The 16,424-nt window shown below is 34.7% G+C and overlaps 2 protein-coding genes across 2 annotated transcripts; one reads left to right on the plus strand and one right to left on the minus strand.

Annotated features, from left to right (window-relative positions):
- Positions 1-308: 308 nt before the first annotated feature.
- Positions 309-3,824, plus strand: LOC110936540. Its single transcript, XM_022178950.2, has 2 exons — positions 309-988; positions 3,271-3,824. Exons 1-2 carry the CDS (start codon positions 709-711, stop codon positions 3,636-3,638), a joined length of 648 nt encoding a protein of 215 aa, XP_022034642.1. The 5' UTR covers positions 309-708; the 3' UTR covers positions 3,639-3,824.
- Positions 3,825-7,345: 3,521 nt separating this feature from the next.
- On the minus strand, positions 7,346-12,026 carry LOC110936539 (GPI transamidase component PIG-T). Its single transcript, XM_022178949.2, has 5 exons — positions 11,682-12,026; positions 9,616-10,842; positions 9,364-9,513; positions 7,868-8,048; positions 7,346-7,682 (listed from the first exon to the last, which is right to left on the minus strand). Exons 1-5 carry the CDS (start codon positions 11,892-11,894, stop codon positions 7,498-7,500), a joined length of 1,956 nt encoding a protein of 651 aa, XP_022034641.1. The 5' UTR covers positions 11,895-12,026; the 3' UTR covers positions 7,346-7,497.
- Positions 12,027-16,424: the final 4,398 nt, after the last annotated feature.

Below are 16,424 nucleotides of genomic sequence, written 5' to 3' on the forward strand. Positions count from 1 at the left end.
TGATATAACGCCCCATAAAGCCCCTGTGTGACGTGGCACGACACGTGTCGCATAACGCCCCACAAGGGGCTTTATGACTACGGATGGCCTAAGGATTTTATTTATAATCAATATCAACCTTTGATTTAAATTATCAATGGTTCAGATCTGTTCTTACGGTTCTTATAATAAGCACTGTTTGTACAGGATCTCAACCCTGGAACTATTTATTTCTAATTTGCCCGTAACATATGCCTAAATAAATGAATAAAGAAAAGAAAGAAGATAGATCTTGAAGAATGAAGACACAAGTCCAAAACCAAACTCACATGTGGCCCACAACCACCACATTCCTGATACACTTCCCTATATTGATGATCATATTCATACCCTTTATTCACGCTTCAATTTTCGTACACTTTACATATAACCAACCTCTTTCCCCTTTTCAATCCCTTTTCTTTAGCTCCGTAAAATCCAATCCAAACCCCATCTCACCAACACCTGAAAACACCCCACACATTCCACTTTCTTCGGATCTGTGCCCTAAATTTCCAATCTTGAAACCTAATTCAATCAAGTGCGTTTTGATTATCTTGGCTAAAACCCTAGTTCATCATCCAATTTGAAGTGGGTATTCAACAATCTACTGTTTTGTGGCATGACCCAGTTGGGTTAAAGTTGAAAGATTTGAAAAACAGATTTGGGTTATTTGTTTGTTAATCAAAGATGATACAGTTACTGTTTTTTCTTGTGTTTGTTGAGGCCTTTGTGGCATTTCTTTTAATGGTGAAAATTGGGCCACTTAGAGAGCTGGTGATGAATGGGTTGGATCAAGTGAAAATGAGAAAGGGGACTGTTTTGACTATTGCTGGGACAATGTCTGTCATCTTGTTTTCGAATTGGGTTAGTATTGTTAAGATTCAAAATAAGGGTGCTAAGATTGGGACAATGACACCAATGGATCAAGTTCTTTGGAGGACTCATTTGCTAGAGGCTTCACTCATGGGTATTTTTGTCTTTTGATTATTTCTTCATTTATATGCTCATGAATTTAGGGGTGTTTGTTGTGCTTATAATTTATAGGGATAGAAGAATAATCATTTGGTTAATTATTTGACCCAGGTTTTGTAGTTACGGTGATTACGATGATAAACAAGTACCCAAACACCCCCTTAGTTGATTGCATTGCTTATTAGCAACACTTATCTCTAAATGCTTGTTAGTTTCTTTGTTGTAGTTGTCATATTCTTATGGTTGGTCAGCTTATTGGTATTGATTAGGGGCAGGGGTGATTAGAAAAAACCAAATAACCATACCATAACCACTAATATCGGAAAAATTAAAGCTGATATAACCGAACCCAATGAGAAATCGATGGTTCGGTTATGTTTTAATTATTTTTATAATCGGGTCTTGTGGTTCTGTTATGATTATATGTGTGTATAAATAACCGAAATAAATGAACCCACCACCATTAAAATACAACTTATATGTTTTCTTATCTTTTTATAAATAACATATTATAGTCAATTAGTGAAATATCAAAAAAAAAGTTTAGTTACACTTTTTTTTATACATAATACATGAGACAATAGACATGACATGTCTCTTCTATAATAAATTAACATACGTGTTTATTTGATTGATAATATATTGTTTGTAAATGGGATTGAATTGATTCAGATCAGAACCGGGCTATTAACCCAATTGGTTATCAAAAATTAAAAACCCAAGCATTAGTTATGGATTTGGTTTTGGCTCATAACCGAATCGACCCAGCCCATGCTCACCCCTAATTGGGGGTCTGGTTATTTGTGTATAGCTTGTTAAAAAAGATGTAGGTAGACAGACAATTAAGGAAAATGATACATGTCAATAAGATGTTAACGTCATTGGTTTTATGTATGCTTGATTTTGTTCTTTAAGTTTTCAAGAAGCTAGTTTGTTCTCGGGACATTTTCAACAAAGATGTGATTAAGCTTGAACATAGTTGTTAATGGAGAATAGTGACAAATAGCGATAAGGTACCTATATGCTACATAGCGAATACTGATAAATAGTGGGCGCTATTTTATAAATAGCGATACACTAGAAAAAAAAAAAAAAAAAAAAAAAAAAAAACTGAAATCCCACTATTTATGGCTACATACCCTGTAGTGACCTTCGACCTATACGGTTATACGCTATTTGCTATAGCGACCGCTATTGACAAGTGACAACTATGAGCTTGAAGATGATATTTTAGTAATTTGCATCTGATTGTTTGCTTCTTCTACGAGATTTATTTGAATCTTTTTAAGCTTCATCCTGGTTATCCATGGTGCTTGAAACATTCTTTCGATAGTTTGTTTAAGCCTCGAAATGTATGCATAGGTACCAAATTAGTAATACTACAATAGACAACTAAACAAGTGCCCTTAAGCATAGATCAAATGTTGACTTCCGTAGCACCGATTGATGAAAATGGAAACCTGAGTTTAACGTCGATGAAATACATATCTACAAAATAACAATAAAAATATAAGAAAAAGTAAGGTTTATCCACTAGATATTTATAATATGGTAGTGATTCACATGTTGAAAGAAAAATCACAAATACGATACGGTAAACCTTTAAAGGATAATGGGTCAGTCTGCAGTTTGACTCCAGAGGTGAAACAAACTCTTTTTTTAACTTGAAAATCTACCTAGATCAATGTTTTAAATGCCAGTAATACTAGATACCGGACACGACCCCGGTACGTTTAAGGCTGGTAAAACGAGGAGACGGCATAAGTTCTAAACCGCTGGTAAATCTGGTTATACCGGTTTAATCCGTTAAACCGGTTTACAACATCTTCAAAATTGATTTTTAAATTTTACAAAATCCGATATTTTGATACACTCCAATGACATAAACCTATTGTGCACTTTATTTAAAAGACTTTGTTGGAAAATTTAGTACTTTTGGATTATTTTTTAATCATGGATTAACTTTTGGATTATTTTTTATTATGGAATCATGTACTTCTGGAATATTTTTTTGAGTTAAAGTTGCATCTTAAGAAATTACAGGGTTAACTAGTCAACCCGGTTGAACCGCCTGGTACAACCTAGTTAAACCATTTCTAAGCCAAATCCGTATGGTTTAAAAACCGGTTTTTAGAACATTGACCTAGATTTTGACATTTTTGCATTAAGAAATCAATTTTTAACTCAAATAATCAGTTTAAGGTTACCAGCTTCTCATGTAATATGTATAATTGTAATTTATTGCCATGGTCAAACTGGTCTACCTTGACTTTGCAGGATTCTCACTGTATCTTGGCTTCTTAATTGATCGAATGCACCACCATCTTCAAAAGTTAATTAATTTGAGAAAAAACGGTGGTTCCAAAAAAGAAGTCGAAAAGCTCGAGGCAGAGAAGCTGCAGCTAAAAGAAAACGAAGATAAAGCAAAAGAAGAAGTTAAACAACTGCAGAAAGAGATATCCGGCTTAACAGAAACCATAAATAAGATTAAACTCGAGTCCAAAGAAAAAGATAAAAAGATTGAAACTGCAGAAGCTCATGTGGCTTCCTTACAGAAACAATCTGCCGATTTGCTTCTTGAATATGATCGCCTTCTAGAAGACAATCAAACCCTTCAAGCCCAAACAAAAACCCGACATTTTTGAGGTTAGATTGATTCTTATGATGTTATTTTAACCTTATTTTCCTAGAATTAGAGGGTTAAAGTAGTGAGATGGCGAGGTTGGTTTGATGACCATTGTTTACCGTTTTCATGTTTGACTCTACATATGATCTCATGTACCTTGTATTATTCGGGTTCCCAATTTTCATATCATTTTTTTTGGAAGCTATGATCTTGTATACAAACTCACTCGAATCATTTTTCATTTGGTTCAAATTTGAGGGTTTTTTCTTACGTTTTAAATAGTCTGCAACTAGAAAAGAAACATAGAAAACACGCACCCTCTTGTCAAAGTTCTTAATATGGTTCAACAGGCGCAAGAGGGTAATTCTAGAACAATGTTATTGAGTGCTGTAAGAATGTGGATAGGATCTCATCTATCTTTGTTGATTCTCACATTTCATGTTTTTATTATTGTAATCTATGGTATGATTGTGTCGAGTTTTCAATTGTGGTGTAAAAAGGCGCGCCTAATGTGTGAGGCGCACAAGGTGATCAGGAAAGCGCCACCTAATGCACGTCTAGGTAAAAGTGTAAAACTAGGCCCCGTAGGAGGTTGGTATGTAAAAGAACCAAAGCGATGAAGATACGAGACATGCTATATTAAAAGGCTAATATGAAAGAGACGAGACATGCTATTATAGATTGTATATAAAACTTATTTGGTTGTAGATAGAGCGACGCCTTGCATACGTGAAGCTCTTGCTTTGTGTCTGGATGTTTTGATTTTAGGGTTCAATCCAGTATTAATATTGTATTATAATCATAAACCATGTTTGTCACTTTGATTTTTTTTTTCATACAAACTAATGAACTGAGAATTAAGACCCTGGTTTTGCCACGCAGCGCAACAAAATGAATATGGTAAGAAAGGATTTGGAATGTTAAGCAACTTTAAAGCCTCGATCACGAATTTAACAGATGGAGTTAGAGATTGTTATCTAAATAATCCCACAATTACTCCAAAAGATGTCATGGCTCTAAAACTCTTTTCTGCAGAGCCTGATTTTTATAATGAATTTTATTATTCAGCTTTTCACTTTATTCAGATAGAAAAGGTTAATTTAGCCTTTACTTACTTATTCAGTTATACTATACTGAAAGAAAGATTTTTCATAACTTTAATGAAAATGATGTTCATCACAGAAGAGAATTAGGAATTAAAGTAATACTCCAAGCATTGCAAGCTGCCTTTAAAAATGGATTTAGAACATATGGTGGGAAAAATTTAGATTCTAAGTTTTGCGAAGGAATTCTGCGTGGCTCTGATACCATTCAGAGCGGTAGTTGCCGAAATATTTTGTCGGTTCAAAATTGATAACTCAAGTAAGTTATTATCTATAAAAATTGGTGAAAAGCTTTAAAGTGAAAACGCGGCAAATATCTTTAACCCATCTTAGTAAAGCCTAATAAATTGAACCAATTCTATTAACTAACCAGATCACCCCTAGATTATCCTTTTCAAGATAAACCAATTCTATTTTACACGTTCATCCTTGTCTCTTAAAGTTGGTGGGTGTGGGAAAAGCAAATTTTGACTCCATGTGAGTCTTAAAGGCTTGTTTAAATGTCTTATCTTCGAAAGGTAAAAATCTGATGATTTGAATATCTTTTTTGGAGTAAAGGATTTATAAAATCCTTAATTATCAGATGTTTGACCCTTATTCATAGTGCTTTAAGACTCACATGGAGTCAAAATTTGCTTTACCCATGCCCACCAACTTTAAGAGACAAGGATGAACGTGGCTAAGGAGGAAGTAGTCATTAAAGAAGTCCAAATTCCCAAAAGTGAACTTTCTTTCATAAAGAGACAATCAAGACCTCCTGACAAAATGAAAGTTAGATTATATCAAAATTGTTTATGTTTATTATTAAAGTTAGCCACATATTAAATCTATTTAATATGACATAAACTTTAAGAAAGACTTTAAAATTAAAAAGTAACATTTTTCTTTATTCTAGATTATAAAAACAAACATAAAATAAAACTTTATTTGAATTTGTTTATTAAAAGTTTCCTTATAAAACCTAAGAGTGTCAATTATTTAAAAATATTTCAAAATTAAGCATTTTATGTACTAAAAAAGTGTGTTGTATTTTACTTAAGCTTTTGTATCTTTTCTAAACATCTTCCATTGTAAATCATCCACCATGAAATAAAAAGCTTTTCCTTTTCCTTATAAAGTCTTTTTGAGTGTTTTTTCTGTTTTTAGATATTTCTTTATTAAAAAGAAAAAATCTCCAATCTTAAACCGTCTCTTTTTACCCTACACCGGAGGTAGGAAACGAAACAAGGTTGTGCTAGATATTGCTGAAGGATCCAAAGGGGAGTTACCTAAGGCCTCTTAGGTTTGGTGTGAAAGAACCTAGTAAAAAGACCTGTGGTGTAACCCGGTAAGATTTTGGTCAAAACGGCTAAAAGGTACGGAAGCATGTTGGACCCTTGTTCTTTTTAATATTGAAATATTTTTAAATAATTGAAACTCTTAGGTTTTATAAGGAAACTTTTAATAAACAAATTCAAACAAAGTTTTATTTTATGCTTGTTTTTATAATCTAGAAAAAAGAAAAATGTTACTTTTTAATTTTAAAGTCTTTCTTAAAATTTATGTCATATAAAATAGATTTAATATGTGGCTAACTGATGGATATTTTTTACCTAATAAAGAAAGTCTAATAAATTGGACAAAAAATAAGAAGATATTTTCTAAGTTTGATTGTAAAAGTGGATTTTGGCAAATAAAAACGCATCCTGGTAATATTGGATACACCGCGTTTTCTACTCCTCAAGGGCAATATAAATGGCTTGTAATGTCTTTTGGATTAAAAAATGCACCACAAATATTCCAAAGGAAAATGGATATAATATTCAAAGATTATGATTTTATTTTTACATAGACGATATCTTAATTTTATCAGACAATGTTAATTTGCATCTAAAACATCTTGATATTTTCGCAGATTTATGTATAAAATATGGGTTAGCCTTATCCAAAAAGAAAACTAGTCCATTACAAGACAAATATATTATTACTATTACTATTACTACTATTATGTCTAAATTAATTATTAGAGCAAACTAAACTATACAAGTTATTATTTTGTTTAAAAGCAATTGTATTAGAGTAAATTAGACAAATAGTACCAAAATTTCACACTTATTTTTAACCTTACAGAAATTAACCTTTTAACTCGACTATCACATTTGTGGTATTCTCGATGAATTCCACCCTTGTATTGTTTACCCACTATTTGTTTAATGCAAGTCTGGTTAACTTCTTAGATCATGAAATCGAATGTTGATAAAGCAAGCGAAAAGTGAATCTGATTCATAAATATGACCACTGCAACTAGAAGATGGAGAAAGAGTTAGCACTAACATTGATTTGTACACATCAAAACACAATATATATATATATGTAACTTTAGATGTGTACAAATCAACTTTAGTAACAAATCATTTCCTTTATTTAGACTCAAGCATTAAAAGCTTTGGTTTAAAAGGTTGGATCATGCCAAACCGCCTCAAGCCTTCAAACCAAACTGATTCAGTCGCGCACAAGAAAAATCAGGTTCGTCCTTGGCAGTGTTTGAGAAAGAACCCAAGGTACTCCTCAAATTCCCATCTCCGTAACCAAATTGACTACACACTCGCGGCTTGGGTTTGCGCTTACAAGAAAGAAAATCAAAAGGTCTTCTAAACGGTGGTAAATTGACCGGGCGTGTAGTAACTTAATCATACAAAATTCGAATACATGAGGAAAAAAAATATGGTTCTAACGTTCCTAATTTCTGTAAGGCCAAATGAAACAAAATCTCAGTTCTGTTCAACATAATAGAGGTCACCCATCATAATACTGCCACCCGAAAGCAATGGCGGCTATTAATATGATTTTTATAACTACCTTTGTGCTTATGAATTTAGAGGATGAAGATGGTGGCGTTGATGACGGTGGTTCCCAAGGTTTTCCTCTCAACTTAGCTGACAACTTGGATAACAGCAATCGGAGCTTACCAGTACTTTTATCTGCAAGTTTAAGATAAATGTACAACTAGAGTGAGTGAAAAGCTTTAGACAGCTAATTATGATTACAGAAACAATCTTTTACCCTTATAGCAAGCAAGCAATGATTGACAGTTATGTCTTATAATCTTAGAAGCAAGTTTGTGTTTCAGATTTATAAGAAAATATTACTAGCAAGAACGTATTACCTTTGCTTTTCCTAAGTCTTTCTTCCTCGCCAACACGCCTTCTCAATGCATTTAATAACGACCCAAAATATAACGCAAAGACAGTGCATGTGATCGTGATTACATTGTAAGGCATGCTAAAATCAGGGGTTGTCAAAGGAACAAGAAGCACTTCTGTGTAAGACAGTATTGTTCTTCTTTCCTGCAACAAATAATGCAACACGATACAAAAATGTAGCAAAATATTAGAGAGTCGATTTTGCCTTGTGTTTTATCTCAAACGGATCAAACAAAAAAAGTAGCTAAAAGACGAATAAACTAAATAGATCAAACAGAAATCACCCATTGTCTATTTCTAATACATTTAACCTCCTAAATTATTTTATTCAAAGATTTTCATTATTGTAATAAGAGTAAAATTCCATTTTCGTCCCTGAGTTTGGTCAGTTTTGCGACTTACGTCCAAAGGTTTGTTTTTTTGCATCTGGATCCAAAAGTTTTAAAATCTAGCCGTTTTCATCCAACTCGTTAACTCCATCCATTTTTCTCCGTTAAGTCAGGGGCATTACCGTCTTTTTAGACAGTTTTTTTTATTAAACTAAAAATACTATAAGAAATAAAGTTTACAGAGGTGGATCTTTATTTCTTATAGTGTTTTTAATTTAATAAAAATAAAGTCTAAAAAAGACAGTAATACCCCTGACTTAACAAAAAAAATGGATGGAGTTAATGAGTCGGATGAAAATGGCAAGATTTCAAACTTTTTGGATCCAAAAGCCGAAAAACAAACCTTAAGACGGAAGTCACAAAACTGGCCAAACCTCAGGGCCAAAAATGGCATTTTACTCTTGTAAATAATATATTAACTATTTACAGAAAATATATATATATATATATATATATATATATATATATATATATATATATATATATATATATAGGGAGAAGATCATGCGAGAACCACCTCTTATTGCGAGAACCGCAAGAACCAATGTGAACACAACCAAAAATGCCTAAAAATAGCTAAAAATCACACAAATTTTTTTTTAATATTTTTTATATAAAAATCGCTACTTTTCGAAGCCAAAAAATAAAAAATAAAAAAATAATAATTTTTTTTTTTTTAAATTTTGGCCACTAAAAGTAGCGATTTGAGCATAAAAATATTAAAAAAAAAAATTAGATTTTTTTTAGATTTTTTTAGGTTTTTGGGGGGTTTACTTTTTAGCATTTTAGCTTTGGGGGGGGGGGGTTAGGTTTTTTTAGGTTTTTTTAGCTATTTTAGATTGTGTTCACATTGGTTCTCGCGGTTCTCACAGCATGAGCCCCTCCCTATATATATAAAATGGACAAAAGGTGTTTTAGGTCAACATAACCCGGCTTGTTTCAATCAGTACTAAAAAAAACCAAAACCCGTTACCCAACCAGTCCAAACTGCCCATCTTGCAACCTCTAAAAGATTAGAAGAGAGAGAATCTTTTTACATTTGTCAATTTCTAAGTACAAATCTGAAATACCTGCATCTTTGACACCATAGGTGACTTAATCGAAGTGGTATCCAGTTTATACTGTAAGCGTGTCTGGAAATCCGGGTAGCTGATTATAGCAGACGGGATGTCAAACCCTTGGTTAGCATCCGGAGGATACTCATCTATGTGCAAGAAACCCTGTCATAGCAGTAACACATCAGTAAGTAGCCAAATACGTATTCATCTTACATCTAAAAAAAAGTTAATAATAATAACATTAATAAAAGATAAAATGTGTACCTTGTCAAATTCTAAAGTTAATGAAGCTGATTTCATGTCACAAGGTAATCTTAAGATCATTTCCATTACTCCAGGGGACACCTTATCTTCAGACGGTGAGACACTCATCTTTTCAATGATATCTCCAAGAGATTGTGATGCCCCATCGACATATATCTTTGTGGTATGATAATATACTTTTATATACCAAGGCACAAGTTGAAAAACATCTACCCGCAAGTTACATTTTTCTCCATTGTTGTCGGCTTTTAAGAGGCTCTGACTCCATTCTGTTGACTGCAAAGAGAGAGCAATAGCACCCTTCTCATTCCCACTTCCCATTAGAAACCGACTTACACGTAATGGCGCCTTCACACATGACCAAGTTACCGGAAGCTTCCACCAGAATCCCAAATCAAACGGTTTAGAGCTATGGTCATTATTAATTGAGAAACCATATAAGATAGAATAGCCTTCTTTATCGATACTGTTAATTTCTTTCATCATTCTGTCTGGAGAAACAGTAAATCCAAAGTTTGAATCACCCTCGTAACTGTCAATACTGTTCCATGTGTTTTTCATGTTATAAACCAAGCTCCCCTCAAGTTGAACGTAAACGTTACTAGACTTAGCAAGAGCGCATTTTCCATCAACCGTTTTTCCGAATAATGAACTCATACTCCAGCTCGGTTGTAATTTTCTACTGCCAGAGAATGAAGGGTGAGTTTCCAAAGAATCTGGTTGAAGAACAATTGTGAGGGTTTGTTCAAGCATGATTCCATGCAAAGCCACTGGATCAAACTCATCGGAAGTTAAATGTAACCGTTGAGAATGATAAAATCCACTGTAAATTGACGGTCTGTTCATTAATGAGGAAAGCCCAGATTTGTCTCGGCATGGAAGTAATTTTAACCACGGAGTCAGATTCTCGGTGCAGACAGCCTCTCGAGGTAATGAACCGTATCGTAAATTTCCTGAAAGTGAGCGAAAGCTCCAATCAGGAGCAGAATAGGCGGTGGAAGATTCTAGAAAGTTGATTGAAGCACAAAAAAGGCCTGAAAGTGTGTGTGTTAGGTTTTTCCAAGAAGCGTCAACCTGATCTGGAGGAACACCGAAAACAGCCCATAATTCGACTCCAGGAGGTTTGGCGTTGCTGCTTGCAATAGGGTCAAAACCACCCCAGCTGTCGTAGTTCCAACGACCTTGAGTGAAAGATAATTCCATTTGTTTTATTCGGTATTTGTGAACCTGTGTAAGCAGCATAACATCTTTTATAAATATTTTTAATCGAGACAAAATTCCAAGATTGGGTTCCATACTTCCATCATTTTGAGTTCGACAAGTTAACAGGGCTATTAAACATATAAATAAATGTATATGTATGGAACAAATCTGACCTCTTCTAAATTACTCAGTTTCTATATCTAGGATACTACAAATCTTCCTGATTAACTAATTTATCAGAAAAAGGAACAATTGTTTGCTCTCGCATAAGACTTCAGTAAATTAATTGGATGTATGAAAACACATTCACCATTATGGAAATTGTGGATTAAAATAAAGCGAATCCAGATTAAATTATCAACTGAAACAAACTACCTAAACATTGGAGTTGCTACCTCATTTCTATGTAAATAAAACAGATATTAGAACGAAGAAAATGCAGATCAATTCAACTGAAATAAATCACATCAGCATATCGTATACTTCATTTCTAAGACAATCATAACTCGATATGACTGCAGGCCTGCAGCGTAAGTTCTTTCAAAGCAATCCTTAGGTCTAAAACCAATAAGCACTCAAAAACATGTCTAAAATCGCTATTACAGATGCTCTTAGTATGTTAGGAATCTAATTTCATAACTTAAGAAACAATACAAGTTCACTGACATTCTGATTAAAAACCCTAAGTTAAACCAAACACATAATCAACTAAAACAGAACAACAAAATCAACAATATACAACTTCACTAATCAATAAGTCATTAAAACCCTAAGTCAACCACCACAAGAATTAAACATCTACAGATTCCACAAAACACCAAAACTATTAAACAAAGTAACTATCAATACTGCTGTAATCATACCAGCTGATAAATAGCTTTGGGAAAAAGCCGGTGGTGATGTCCATACGAATTTGTAGGCGGAGCTCTACTCTCGAAGTGAAAATGCGAAAGAACTTTCCGATCAGGAAGCGGCCGGAACAACAGCTCCTCCGTGAATTCTTCTTCTCCGGCGGATTCAGAGGAAACGTGGAGTACGAATAACAGTAATATGGAGATTGATAGAAAACGAGACATGGCGATGTGACTATGTGAGGGTTTGCTAACGTGCGCTATGGTAATTCGGCCATTGAAGCTTGCAGGAAGTTGAAAATGTAGTTTCAGTGACGATCCAAATCAGAGATCCCCCAAGCAAGTTCATACCCGACACAGCAAACGGATTGGGTTATGGGAAAATTGTTTTTATATTTTTTGATTAATTTTATATTTTTTTGTTCAAAGGATTTTTTTTTTAATTTAACTTCATTTTTTATTAAACTTTGTCAAGTTACATCAATACAGACGGGCAACAAGCTGCGCCGTCATCCACTTTTAAAAATTGCAAACCCTAATCTTTCAAAGACAAACCCCTGTCGTCTCCTGGGATGAACAATTGTTGTGGATGACCCGTTGAACCCTGGTCAAGAAGTGGATAGCTTCTGTTGCTAGGGAGTCAAAGGTATCAAAAGCAAAAGGGACAAAGGCATGGTGGTTCTCTACGCAAGCTTTAGCGTGTTTATCAACTTTTTTTATTATGCTTTTCTAGATGTTTGCCCAGCTACAAACTCGTTTTCCCTTAAACCAACCAAAGGGAAAACCTTGAGGTCCACACAAGCATGTTTCCCCCCAGCCCAGCCAAAGACGACCGGATCTGCTGGTCGCAGAGTAGATCTCTCTTCCATAAGGTCCATGAGGAAATTTACAGGAGCCTCTTTCTTAGCAGAAATCTCAGCTCTTCTCAGAATGTCCCACAAAACATCCTGCACCCAGTCATGCCGATATTTGAACCCAGTGAGCTCTTTACTATTGACTGTGTGCTCCCCATATTTATCCATACAAGCTTTACGACATATTGGACAGGTTTCATCTTCCGGGTACATAGGGATCATCAACCGGTATTTGAGAATGACTCTGTATTCTACTGTAGACATGCATTGCCCCAACCCCTCAATCGGGATAACGGTCAAAAAATCCTGAGCATGGGGGCTCTTCAAGCACTCAAATACCGCCTTCTGGCGGGGTGACAAACAAAAACTTCTCCCATGCTCTGAGCGATTTTGCTAAACAGAGCATTCGCCAAAGTTTTTTTGTGGCTTCGAGGGGGCGGTGTCCTTATTAGAGAAACCGCCAATATTAAAGTCCGGGAGAGAGACATTTAAGCGTTCGAGCACCTGCTGATAGTCCGGGTTGAGCCCAACGACCCCACTGTTTCGAAGGATATGACCCTGTAGTTCCCAATACTGAGCTCTATAACTTATAAACTATTAAGGGTAAAACTATCCGCACACCTTTCATAAGCTAATTCAAAACCCTGTCTCCGCATATAGGCCTCGTATTGGCATATATACGGCACGACGTATAGACACTAACCTAAAAGTCAGAGCTGCAAGTATTAGTTTTTGTCTGACGACTGATGTATACATCTCGTATAGGTCTATATGGGGAGAACATGTGCCTCGTATAGGCCTACTGTCTGGCAGCTAGGCTATACGCTGCGTAAAGGTCTATACGGAAGGTCCCTCGTATAGGCTTATATGGGGCGTATAAAAAGTGTTTTTATACAACATTTGTCAATTTAACAAAGTTTTAAAAAAATTCAAGTAAATTGAAAAAAACATTGTTAAACTAACAACTTTATATAAGAACATTTAGATATAAATTGTTAACTTTAGATAAATATTTTTTTATAAAATAATGACTGTGTTAATTAATCGAATGGTAATTATCAAATATGTATAATACACATTTACTACATTTACGATATGATATGATACTATATGATATGATAATATACTATATTATACTACACCTAAACTATACTATACTATACGATACTATAGGAGACCTATGCTATATTATACTACATCTATAGGGACTTATACTACACATATAGGCCTATATGAGGTGTATATGGGACCTAGACCAAACCTATACTATAGTATACTAAACTATACCTATATCATACTATACTACACCTATAGGTCTATATGAGTCATATAATACACCAATACGAGACCTATACTACACTTATACTATACTATAATATAGTACACCTATAGGTCTATACGAGACTTATACCACGTGATAAATTTGTAATAATGTTTGTTAAAACACGATTAATTTAGCAACGTTTTCTTTATTTTTATATTCAATTGCTTAAATTTTTATAAAACCTTACTAAAACGATAAATATTGTATAAACATATTTGTAAAAAAACAAAATAAAAACTCATTCTATACACGCTTCATACAAACTTATATGTAACCCTACCAGAGTAACATGTAATAGCAACCTCAATAATAGTTACTTCTTGAACAACCAAACAAGAAGGTAAATAAAGCACATTAAGATGATCAAATTTCAATTCTAATAATTCAAATTTTGGTCAACTAATCGATAATAATCCATATTGACAATGCGACAAATGACACTCATAACTTTAACTTTCGTTGACAATCTCAGTTTCATTCTAACAAAAAGGTAACTTGTCCGCCTCTAACTTTCATTTATGTCATTTTAAAATAACCTACAACATTATAAATTTATAATTAGGATAAAATTCAATCAGTTGTTTATCAGCGACAGACAAAGCTACTTTTATGTTAGAGCGGGGTTACCATTGGCAATAAAATAAAAGTTAGGAATGCCACATGTTACATAGTCAATATAGATTATTATTATTGGTTAACGTGTAATAGTTTGAATTATTAAAATCTAATTCCTAAGGCCGTGGGGTATGGGGCTTGGGTTGGGGTAAAACGCCCAAGTCACCACCCTGGGTGGGCTTGGGTTGAGGCGTGGTCCCTTGGGGCTTGGCTTTCAAGCCGGGCGTGGGGCGGTATGGCCAAGCGAGCTGGCGGACTATCATTTGCTCATCCCGCCACGTCAGGCGGTCAAAATTTCAAATTTCAAATTTTAAAATTCAAACAGTCCCCCCAATACCACCAAACCGTCAAAATTTCAAGCGGTCAAAATTTCAAACTTTGTAATTTTTAGAAAGTATGTAATTTTTTGGATTATGTAATTTTTAAAATTTTAATGAAGTTGTAGGTTTTTTTATAAATGTTGTGTGATTTTTTATAAATTTTTTGTATTTTTTTTTTTAAACTTTTATGCCACGCGGTGCACCCAACCCACGCCCCGCCATACCCCGCGGACACGTAACCAGGCAGTGGGGTGGCTCCCTTTACACGTGTCACCAAATGCCCAACCCAACCCAAGCCCCACCATACCCCACGGTCTAAAAGGTTAATAAGTTTATTAGTTTGATTGTCTATTTTTTTTAATTATTTTTTAACGACTAAATATTACACCCCCGGGTATTGAACCCATAACCTCATCCTATTTAAACATCTAAAGGGTTTTCCCTCTATCACTAGACCAAAGCCTCAGTGAGAGTTTGATTGTCTAATACATTTCATAAGTTGTCAATTAGCAACTATTCACGCGAATTGTGTTAAATACATTTAAACCTAATTCCAAGTAAAAGGTTCCTGATTAAGCCAAAGTTAAATTAACTGTGAAAAATCATATCTTCAAATTAAAACCAGTCATCATTTCATGGCGTTCTAACTTGGTGGCAACATGTGTAACTTGTTTGATTGACCTAGACTAACTCCTGCACGGGCCTGTCACAAAAGAAAACAAGCTGTCTGAACAGAAAAAGATGTGAGGTCTCCAGTCACACACAAACGCCTTGTGTGTGACCGATTCATGGGCGTGACGACGCATAATTCCCTTAAAAATTACAAAGGGGTACACGACAATGTAACTAAGGATACAAAATGTATATTTGAACATAATTTGGCCTTTGGGAACCACGCGCCTTTGTAAAGGCATTCTAGATAGGCGTTATTATCACATGCATATGTAATCAGTCTCCGATGAGCTAGAACGGTAAAAGCTATTTTAAGTAGTCATAGTCAAAGTTTCCTCCTATTATATAGCAAAATGAGAAAGCTGGGTGGAATGGGTCAAAATGGATCATTTTCAAGAATAAGTCAAAACTGTTTTAGGTCAAGGGGGTCTATTTGAGAAACCACTCATCATGCACATGACTTCTACACTATCTTCAACATCCACCATGTTACAGCTAATTTCCTTTAGGTCCTAAATGCAAATACCACATTTATTCTAAGCATGATAGTCAAAGTTACAAGGTGCGCGCAAAGGACTCACCTGTCGCCTAGGCCCAACTTGCAGAAAAAGCACGCCAAGACAGAAGAATCATGACAATAGGAGAAATGAATATATACACACACACAATCTATACTATTTGTATTTTCATACTGTTAAAAAACGTTTTAAGGAGACGGTAATCTCATTGAGAGCGGCCTCTTTATGTACCGAGATAGAGGTAAGGTCTACTTTTGAGCTTTGAGTAGGATTTAACTCTAGTTTGAGCTTTAAGTGGGATTTAACTGGGTACGTTTGTTTGTTTTTGTGTGGGTGTGTGTATAGGGTGGGCAGAGAAATTTATAAATTAAATACCATTTTAGGGATCAAATCCCGAAACCGAACCGGTACTGTACAGAGCATTTTCGGTACCGGTACTGAGCTCTTACCTA

The sequence above is a fragment of the Helianthus annuus genome, chromosome 4 (assembly GCF_002127325.2).
Source record: "Helianthus annuus cultivar XRQ/B chromosome 4, HanXRQr2.0-SUNRISE, whole genome shotgun sequence".
In the NCBI taxonomy this organism is placed as follows: Eukaryota; Viridiplantae; Streptophyta; class Magnoliopsida; order Asterales; family Asteraceae; genus Helianthus; species Helianthus annuus.